The 10,619-nt window shown below is 41.4% G+C and overlaps 1 protein-coding gene across 1 annotated transcript in view; it reads right to left on the bottom strand.

The window, feature by feature from the left end:
* Window positions 1–10,619, bottom strand: part of SOS1 (SOS Ras/Rac guanine nucleotide exchange factor 1) — a 176,346-nt gene that overhangs the window by 67,275 nt on the left and 98,452 nt on the right. The window contains exon 3 of the mRNA XM_073557542.1: window positions 1,298–1,429. Within this exon, the coding sequence (XP_073413643.1) occupies window positions 1,298–1,429 (132 nt within the window). The remainder of the gene's footprint in view (window positions 1–1,297; window positions 1,430–10,619) is intronic.

The following is a 10,619-nucleotide window of genomic DNA, read 5'->3' as shown; positions in this document are numbered from 1 at the left end:
CCAAACCATAAAGTTCGGTGTCCGTACCAAACACCTACTGTTCGGATACAGACACCGAACACTGACTTTACCAGAAAGCCCGTGTTACTGTTTGGGTTCGGCTGCCTGAAGCACGGCAAACACCGCTTCTGATCAGCTGTAAAATCATGACCGTCACTCAGACAGCGGCGGTTCCCACACTGTCAAAAGACAGAGTGAACACGCAGCTGTGATGTGATTGAGACGAGGGATTCAGTGGAATTAGGAGTTAGGCGAGTAGAACTGTGTGTTTTATTTCAAATTAAAGACTTTTTCCTTTCTGTGTGTTTATTTATAATACAACTATAGGATTGATAATGGATGGGTGTCTTATAGATGCCTCGCCATTACTAATTCGTGGGCTTGATGTCACCGGACAATACAACGGTGACATCAAGCCCACAAATATGAACCCCACTTATGAACCCCATTACACCGATGATTCTACCTTGTGCCAGTCATTACACTGGTTACCCATCCAGTACAAACTTATTACCCTCACCCACAAAACACTCCATGGTTCAGCACCACCCTACATCTCCTCCTTCGTCTCAGTCTACCACCCTACCCGTGCCCTCCATTCTGCTAATGACCTGATGTTAACATCCTTAATAATCAGAACCTCCCACACCAGTCTCCAAGACTTATCACATGCTGCACAAATTTTTGGGAATTCACTACCCAGGGTGATTTGATTAATCCCCATAGTTTTAACCGTGCCCTAAAAACGCATTTGTTCAGACTGGCCTACCGCCTCAACACATTAACCCAATTACCCCTGTGTTGCCCATTTAAATTTTTTTTTACTATAACCAGGTTCCTCGCATCATGTTCTCACATGCTTTATGCATTTAATAGCCCTCTGTGTCTGTACTGTTACATATTTAGACTGTTAACTGGTTCATGCAGCAACAGGAAGACCCAATTCTTACACTATGGCTGGTCCGAACAATAAAAGCAATTGTTACCATCCACCTTTCGTATCTCCCCTTTTTCCTCATAGATTGAAAGCATGTGAGCAGGGCCCTCATTCCTCTGGGTATCTATGTGATTATTGTTATGCTGCAATGGCTTTTGTCTGTACAAGTTCCTTCTAAAATGTAAAGTACTACGGAATGTGTTAGCGCTATAGAAAATAGTAAAATAATAATTGTTAATATTCTGTAGAAAAAAACGACAAACAAAAACAGGAGAGACGTGCAACCATTAGAATGCATTATTCTTAGAAACAACAATCCCTACAGATTTCGATACACTTCTATTTAAATCCCTGGATTACCTTTAACAAAGGATGGATTTTATCTACAGGGAGGGAAAGCGGATTCCGCCGTTTTTTCTTCTCAATCGCAGACTGAGCATCAGCAATCGCCCACTTATCTATGGGGTGAGGAAAACTTTTCTGCACACGTTCCTGCAAGAAATAGTTTGAATTTATTACATTTTTAATAAAGATTTTTCTTTGATCCTACATCAGATATTTCTACATAACCAGACAAATATTAATTTAAATACTGGAGTGGTTAAATGATGTTGGCAAGTCATACTACTGGAAATCGATAAAAGGCCACATTGTGTTTATATGCCCTATATTTCAGGAAGGACGAGAATGAAAACTAGTGCAAACTATGGCAAACAAATGTGAACAGAAAATTAGTCACAAAATGTTTTTCCGCACAATCTTCCAAACCAGTAAATGCTTCACAACATTCCTAGCTACATGCCTGGAAAGGTCAAAATAAAAATGTAATTAGTTATTACGCTTCCTTTCCATCACATTGGAGAGATCTGTCAAGAAGTTTCATGATGGCAGAATATAATCCACACTTTCTAAAGATAACAAGAGGTTGGATTCTAAACATGAAGGTGCACAGGTTATTATTATTTATTATAGCGCCATTTATTCCATGGCGCTTTGCATGTGAGGAGGGATATGCAAAATACATAAAAGTACAGTAATCTTAAACAAAACAAGTCACAACTGGTACAGGAGGAGCGAGGACCCTGCCCGCGAGGGCTCACAATCTACAACGGATGGGTGAGGATACAGTAGGCGAGGGTAGAGCTGGTCGTGCAGCAGTTTGGTGGATCGGTGGTTACTGCAGGATGTAGGCTTGTCGGAAGAGGTGGGTCTTCAGGTTACTTTTGAAGCTTTCCATGGTAGGCAAGAGTCTGATATGTTTTGGTAGAGAGTTCCAGAGTAGGGGGATGCGTGGGAGAAATCTTGTATGAGATTGTGGGAAGAGGAGATAAGAGGGGAGTACAGAAGGAGATCTTGTGAGGATCGGCGGTTTCGTGCAGGTAAGTATCGAGGTCACAAATGTATGGAGGACTCAGGTTGTGGACGGCTTGGAAATGTCATGGTTAGGGTTTTGAACTGGAGTCTTTGGGTAATGGGAAGCCGCTGCAGGGATTGACAGAGGGGAGAGGCCAGGGAATAGCGGGGGGACAGGTGGATTAGTCGTGCAGCAGAGTTTAGAATAGATTGGAGGGGTGCAAGAGTGTTAGAGGGGAGGCCACAGGCAGGAGGTTGCAGTAGTCAAGGCAGGAGATGATGAAGGCATGGACTAGGGTTTTTGCAGATTCTTGGTTGAGGAATGTACGGATCCATGAAATATTTTTGAGTTGAAGTCGGCAGGAAGTGGAAAGGGCTTGGATATGTGGTTTCAAAGAGAGATCAGTGTCAAGGATAACCCCGAGGCAGCGAGCTTGTGGGACTGGAGAGTGGGCAGCCGTTTACTTTAATGGATAGGTCCGTTGGGGGGGGTGTCACGTGAGATGGGCGAAAGATGATTAATTCTGTTTTGTCCATATTAAGTTTTAGAAATCTAGCGGAGAAGGATGAAATATCAGACAGACATTGAGGGATTCTGTTTAGTAGGGAGGTGATATCTGGTCCAGAGATGTAGATCTGTGTGTCATCAGCATAGAGGTGATACTGAAAGCCATGAGATTCTATGAGCTGTACGAGGCCGAAGGTGTAAATGGAGAAGAGCAGGGGCCCAAGGACTGAACCTTGCGATCATACGGTCCCAATGATGGGACACCCAACGAACAAGTACCTCTCACCTATTGACATGACAGATAAAAAGCGGTGATTCTGGAAATACTACCTTAAGTTTTTTTTCATCCTTGAAATGCATGTATTTGAGAGTAAAGATTTTTTTTGCAATTTGGTTTCATTAAAAATTTTGCAGTTTTCCCTTTTACAGACTCCGTTTTCCTGTACATTCAGCCTTGAAGTGCCCTTTGGTCATAAATCTGACAAGAGCTCAGAAAAGAGAGATAAAAGCGTTACAAACTCCTCATCAGTCCATCAAAGCAGGTCGACTGATGGACTCTCACTGAACTCATTCAGCAGCCAGCAATAAACAATCCAACACAGAGGCTACAGACAGCAAGATGCTGAAAACCGCAGCGGCTGCATTCAGTATGTTTATTCATCTACCGTATCTCTCACTATCTACACACACAGTATTTTTCCGATTAGAAGAATCACTTTTTTCCCCCCCCAAAAAAAAATAGGAGAAAAAAGGGGTTGTGTGTTATAATTCAAATGTAGCTTACCGGCTGCCGTGGAGCCGGGTCCCAGGGTCGCTGCTGCAGGAAACTGGCGGGAGCAGTAGTGGGGCCATGCTGCGGGTCCCAAGCTGTGAGGAAGGTGGTGGTTTTAGGTTTGACGCTACGGGACGATGCTATGGGTCCTAGGCTGGTAGGAGGGGGTGTTTGGCGGTGCCTGGGCTCCACCAACTTTTTGTGAAAGCCCGGAGCCCACACACTTTTCATGGTTTTCACTGCAGTAATTCGGGAAAATGGCCACTGAAGGCGCCTGATGCGCAGATTGGGATCTTGGCACCGAGGTGTCATCTCCCGATATCTCAATCCGCGCATGCGCTGCTTCCTGCGGCCATTTTCTCCCGAGTCCACTGCATTGAAAACCATGGAAAAGTGCAGGGGCTCTGGGTTTTCAAACAATGTCTGGGGCACTTCTGCCTACCATTCTGGAACCTGCAGCATCACGTCGCACCTCCAAACACCCTCTCCTCCCAGCACGGGGCCCGCAGCATCGCCCTACTCATTCTTCCGCCACCTTCTTGCAGCAACGACCCTACTCCAAAGCAACCGGCACCCCAGGTATGCTACCATAGAAGCCGACTATTAGACTTTAAAACACATCACCATTTAAAACAAACAATATTTTTCTCCTATTCTCCTCACCAAAATTTGTGGTGTGTCTTATAATCCGCACAATAGTGAGTGTGTGTGTGCAAAATACAATTTGTAATCTTGCAACTTTTACAATGGCTACTGGTGCATTTTTTGACTCCTACTTTGTCCTTTTAGGAAGGGTCTTCAGCAGGCTCCTCATCAGAGGCAGGATTACTATTTCATATAACAGCTTACTACACAATTGCAATAGGCAACGTCACACCCTGTCCCCCCTCCATTCACAATTTACATTCCCAGACTATGCTCATTAGAAACATCAATGAAAAAAAAATATATATAGGGTCAGGGTCTGTTCACTGTAGCTATGTACAGGTGTTCCCTGAATTGGCAAGAGTTTAAATTATATAACGCACAAACCTAATTTAAACAATACTTCAGGAAATTATAGTCCAGGGAATGCCAATCTGTAAACTTTGCTTGAGATGTGAAGCTTCGGTGCCAACCCATAGATGGCAGTATTACACAATCCAAAGCAGAAAACCAACAGCCTCAGGAATTCAAACTCCCATGTAGCCCATAAACTCCAACAATCATTTTTCCAGCTGAAGGTGTATTTTGGTTTCAGGAAAGTTACCCTTCGTTTAATGAAAATGCATGCAATTTTCTATTATCGATTCTTCAAGGTATTTTGAAAACTCTATACTTTCTAGATCAAAATTTATATTGAAAAACTAGCAGAATGGCTCATTACCTTCAGATCAGTGTTACTCGACCTACACCAATTCCCAATGTCCTGGCATGGATTAAGTCACCTGTGCATCCAAACCCACATCCTGCACATAGGCATACAGTTACACCCGTGGATGACACGGCGATTACAGCCAACCTGCAGATGGAAGGCAACTCGGATTCATACATTTACACCTTCTAGATTGTCGAGAGCGACTGCTGCATCTAGGCAGTTAGACTAGGCTCATCTGCTACGCCAATGATGCCTCACCCCTCTGTTATCCCAATGATGCCTCACAAGGCAGTTGAAGGTATGCTGCCGTGGCTGTTTATGTGGAAACAAGGCAATGTTGGAAATTATCATCATCAGTAATCTCAACATGGCATTGTGTAACAAAAAAAAACAAAAAACTCTGAAGTTTATTTAATAATAATAAAAAAAAATAATAAAAAAAAAAAAATCTTAAAATGTTTTTTCCTCCAATTATTAATAATCCACTTATATAGAATTGCCACAATCATAACTCAAATATTAAAAAGCAACATTTTTCTTAAAACTGTAAAAATAAAAAAATGTAAAAAAAACCCCATACAATCATTGATCAGCAGCACAAATAAATTTACAGTAAGTGTTTATAGTGCTAAAGTACTAAGTCCTTGAGGGAGTCACCTGGCGACATGTACGCTGGAGTCCTGCTGTGTTACGATTTGGTGCTATTCCCCATTATATGTTATGCTCATTCTATGATATTTGCTGGGGTGTCTGTATAATTGAATTATTAATCTCTTGGATTCTTTGGTAATATGTATATTTAATGACGCCATTGCTATATTTTTACTTAAAACTATGTATTTTGGAATACGAACTATTTCTTTTTTTATACCCACTTCCTATTATGCTTCCTTGTGCATGATCTGTCCTCTGTGCATATTATACTGCTTAGCTTGTAATAGTTTTTGTGTCTTGTGTATTAACAAGATGTGCTTTTATTTAACATCATTCCATCTCTGAGTAGTAGGATTGTTATCATACCAACGGATATTCACTTACTTTGAGATATAGTTATCAACACTTAAAAGACGATCCCTTTTCCTTCTTTGGTGTAGGTACTAAAGTATGTAAAACATACAAATCTTGTAATCCTACTGACTCGCAAAATACAAGGCGCAAAATTTAAACTACAAAGAAAACCCCACAATATATTTGTTTGTTTTTTTACAGTAAATTTACCGCCTTATATTTTGCGAGTTAGTACGGCGTCAGTAAATATTGTAAGGCAGCGCTTACTGCATGTGTTGGGGGACACTTGCTTGGCAACGGGATGAAGGCACAGAGGAACATTTTTCTCACACAAACAGTCTTATTTCGGTTTATTTAACCATCAAACTGCACCACGCATAGTCCATTACTTTACATCCACGTAACACGACATTAAGTTGCAGTCTCTAAACACGCTGGACAATTCTCCGTCCAGTTACTGTGCATGACTGCACAGTTCATTATCTGACCCTTGTCAGTGCACACAGTCCCCCATACTCTGGGTTACCTTCCAGGAGCTCCTGCTCCACACGCTGACTCCTTGTCAGTCCTAGGTTCCCGGGGAAGCAGCCTAACTGGGATCACGGTCCTGGACACGGACTTGCTCCACAGACCAAACACAACAGTTCCAGACCCTCAGAAGGCCGGTAGCTTCCCCATCACAGTAGCCGTCACTGGCTCTGCAGGTGTATGGCCTCACCCTGGGCTCATCAGGAATCTGGTCCATACACACACAGGACCTTCCAACACAGAGACCTTCAGAACCTTACAACACTCATCATGTGACCCAAACCACAGCCACATTATTTAGATGAAACCACCCCCATAGGTGGGAGGTGTGTGGTTAGCCAGTCCCGCCCATCAGTCCGGCTATCCCTGTAAGCCCCCCTTATAAACAAAAACAAGGTTCATAGGACTATAGGTCCCAGAGTAACATTACTGGATTACAGCACAGAGGACCAGCTCTGCGACACATACCGGCCATTTACAATAATGCCAATCACCGTCTCACAATATACTGTACATATTACAATAGAATCCAAATGGATTAATAATTACATTATACAGACACCCCAGTAAATATCATAGAACATAACATATAATAGGGAATAAGTGGCACCAAATCAGAACACCCCAGAAGTCCAATGTACATTTTGCCTGGTGACTTTCTCTAGGAGTTTTAGTACTTAAATGCTTGCCGTAATTTTTTTTTGTGCAGCTATCAACTTGTTTTTTATTTTATCTTTTTTTATTTTTGTACTTTAAATAAAATGTTACTTTTTAATATTTGAGGTTGTTATCATTGTGGCAATTCTATCTAAGTGGATTATTAATATTTGCAGAAAACAATTTTAAGATTTTTTTTCTCTTTTTAAATATATATATATATATATATATATATATATATATTTTGATACGTATATTTATATAATTTTGTATGTATATTTCTATACACACACATGCAACATACATACACATATGCCCTATTTAGGAGAGGTGTTAAAACTTTTACAAGAAATATTGGCTTGCAGATGTAGTAATGTGGGGAAGTATGCATACACATAGCAATATATTGTGACACATAATGCAATTATATTTTGCAATTTGGAAAACTGCCATTATAACTATCTCTGGCTGTGCTACATACGCTCCAATCACAGGTTCACAAATCTTCCCATGCTACCAGCGAATTCTCGCTATCAAAAACATATTACTTTTTCATTATTGGTAGCCATGTCATATAATCTGTAGGCAGTGTAATTCAGGCTCACCTGCGTTAGACATGATGTTACACTGGGACTTCCCATAAACTACAGGATGACATCACCTATAAAATCTTTATTAGAAGCTCACAAACATCTCCACGTCACTCACCTTCTAACCCTGTATGTCCCCCCTTATAGATGAAGGTACAATTTCTGTATTATATGAGAGCAGTGACATAGAGTCAATACAATGCAGTTATAAAACTTCTGACTCACACTAACCATCTATACTGTGACTGCTGTGCGCATGATCTTCACTGTATTGTAGATCAGCTTCACATAACTCTCTCTGCCTCCTTCTTGTAAGAGGTGACGAGGAAAGACTTGTGACAAGTAGGAGGCAGGGAGACAGGAGCCACATCACATAGGAATACACAAACTGCAATGAAGGAACAGGAATGTGAAGTCACTAATTTATCATTGCTGCTTTAAGATGAAATTGAGACATTGCTGTTCCAGCGCCGCCATGTGCAGACACATGTGAGGGAGCTCCTGCTGACCACCACAAATACTCTGCATTTATACAGAGCCCTGACTCACAAAAGGTACTGGGATAATCGTGAGACCATCCAGGACTGTCCGCAACATGGATCGGTTTGTCACAAGAGGCGCAGGGAAGGAGCAGAGGTCGGAGGAGGTCGGAGGAGGCCTGCAGAGTGGGAGCACAGTAATGGCAACGGAGACACAGGCACAAACAGGGCAAGCACATGAGGAGATAGAACGGGAGGAAACCCTAGAGAAAGAAGGAAATTTCAGCCAGGGGGAGACAGTGGAGGCAAGAGGCACACTGGAAACGCAGCTACATGCTCATGGCTCATTAACCCCTTCACCCCCAAGGGTGGTTTGCACGTTCATGACTGGGCCAATTTTTACAATTCTGACCACTGTCCCTTTAGGAGGTAATAACTCTGAAACGCTTCCATGGAATCTGGTGATTCTGACACTGTTTTCTCGTGACATATTGTACTTCATGTTAGTGGTAAAAGTTCATTCAAATAACTTGCGCTTATTTGTGAAAAAAATGGAAATTTGGCGAAAATGTTGAAAATTTCGCAATTTTCCAACTTTGAATTTTTATGCCCTTAAATTACAGAGATACGGCACACAAAAAACTTAATAACATTTCCCACATGTTTACTTTACATCAGCACAATTTTGGAACCAAAATTTTTTTTTGTTAGGAAGTTATAAGGGTTAAAAGTTGACCAGCGATTTCTCATTTTTGCAACACCATTTTATTTTTACGGACCACATCACATATGAAGCCACTTTGAGGGGTCTATATGATAGAAAATACCCAAAAGTGACACCATTCTAAAAACTTCACCCCTTAAGGTGCTCAAAACCACACTCAAAAAGTTAATTAACCCTTCAGGTGCGTCACAGGAATTTTTTGAATATTTAAAAAAAAAAAAATGAACATTTAACTTTTTTTCACAAAAAAAACACTTCAGGTTCAATTTTTTTTATTTTACCAAGGGTAACAGGAGAAATTGGACTGCAAAAGTTATTGTGCAATTTGTCCCGAGTACGCCGATACCTGATATGTGGGGGGACACACTGCTTCGGCGCACGGCAAAGCTCAGAAGGGAAGGAGCGCCGTTTGACTTTTTCAATGCAAAATTGGCTGGAATTCAGATCGGACGCCATGTCACGTTTGGAGAGTCCCTGATGTACCTAAACAGTGGAAACCCCCCACAAGTGACCCCATTTTAGAAACTAGACCCCACAAGGAACTTATCTAGATATGTGGTGAGCACTTTGAACCCACAAGAGCTTTACAGAAGTTTATAACATACAGCCGTACAATTAAAAAATCATTTTTTCCAAAAAAAGGTATTTTTCACCCCCAATTTTTATTTTCCCAAGGGTAACAGGACCCTAAAAGTTATTGTGCAATTTGTACTGAGTACGCTGACACCCCATATGTGGGTGTAAATTAACTATTTGGGCGTATGGCAGAGCACAGAAGGGAAGCAGCGCCATTTGACTTTTTTGGCTGGAATTGAGATCGACACCATGTCGCGTTTGGAAAGCCTCTGATGTACCGAAACAGTGAAACCCCTCCCACAAATTACACCATTTTGGAAACTAGACCCCCCACGGAACTTATCTAGATGTGTGGTGAGCACTTTGAACCCCCCAGTGCTTCATAGAAGTTTATAACGCCCGGGCGTGAAAATAAAAAAAATCGTATTTTTTCAACAAACATGATCTTTTAGTCACCAATTTTATTTTCCCAAGGGTAACATGAGAAATTGAACCCCAAAAGTTGTTTTGCAATTTGTCCTGAGTAGGCTGATACCCTATATGTGGGGGTAAAACACTGTTTGGGCGCATGGCAGAGCTTGGAAGGGAAGGAGTACCATTTGACTTTTTCAACGCAGAATTGGCTGGAATTGAGATCAGACGCCATGTTGCATTTGGAGAGCACCTGATGTGCCCAAACAGTGGAAACCCCCCAATTCTAACTCCAACCCTAACCCCAACACACCCCTAACCCTAATCTCAGCCCTAACTCTAGCCCTAATGGGAAAATGGAAATAAATACATTTTCTTTTAATTTTGTTATTTTTCCCTAACTAAGGGGGTGATAACGGGGGGTTTGATTTACGATTTATGGCGGTTTTTATGTTTGGCAGCTGTCACACGCTAAAATACGCTTTTTATTGTAAAAATAGTTTTTGCATCACCACATATTGAGAGCTATAATTTTTCCATATTTTGACCCACTGAGTCATGTGAGGTCTTATTTTTTGCAGGACGAGTTGACGTTTTTATTGGTATCATTTTCGGGCACGTGACATCTTTTGATCGCTTTTTATTCCAATTTTTGGGACGCAGAATGAACAAAAACCAGTGTTTCATGAATTTATTTTGGGGGGTGCGTTTACACCGTT

This window comes from Dendrobates tinctorius, unplaced genomic scaffold (assembly GCF_039654945.1).
Source record: "Dendrobates tinctorius isolate UK_male_01 unplaced genomic scaffold, ASM3965494v1 ptg000250l, whole genome shotgun sequence".
NCBI classification, from domain to species: Eukaryota; Metazoa; Chordata; class Amphibia; order Anura; family Dendrobatidae; genus Dendrobates; species Dendrobates tinctorius.
This window is presented reverse-complemented; position numbering and strand designations above follow the sequence as displayed.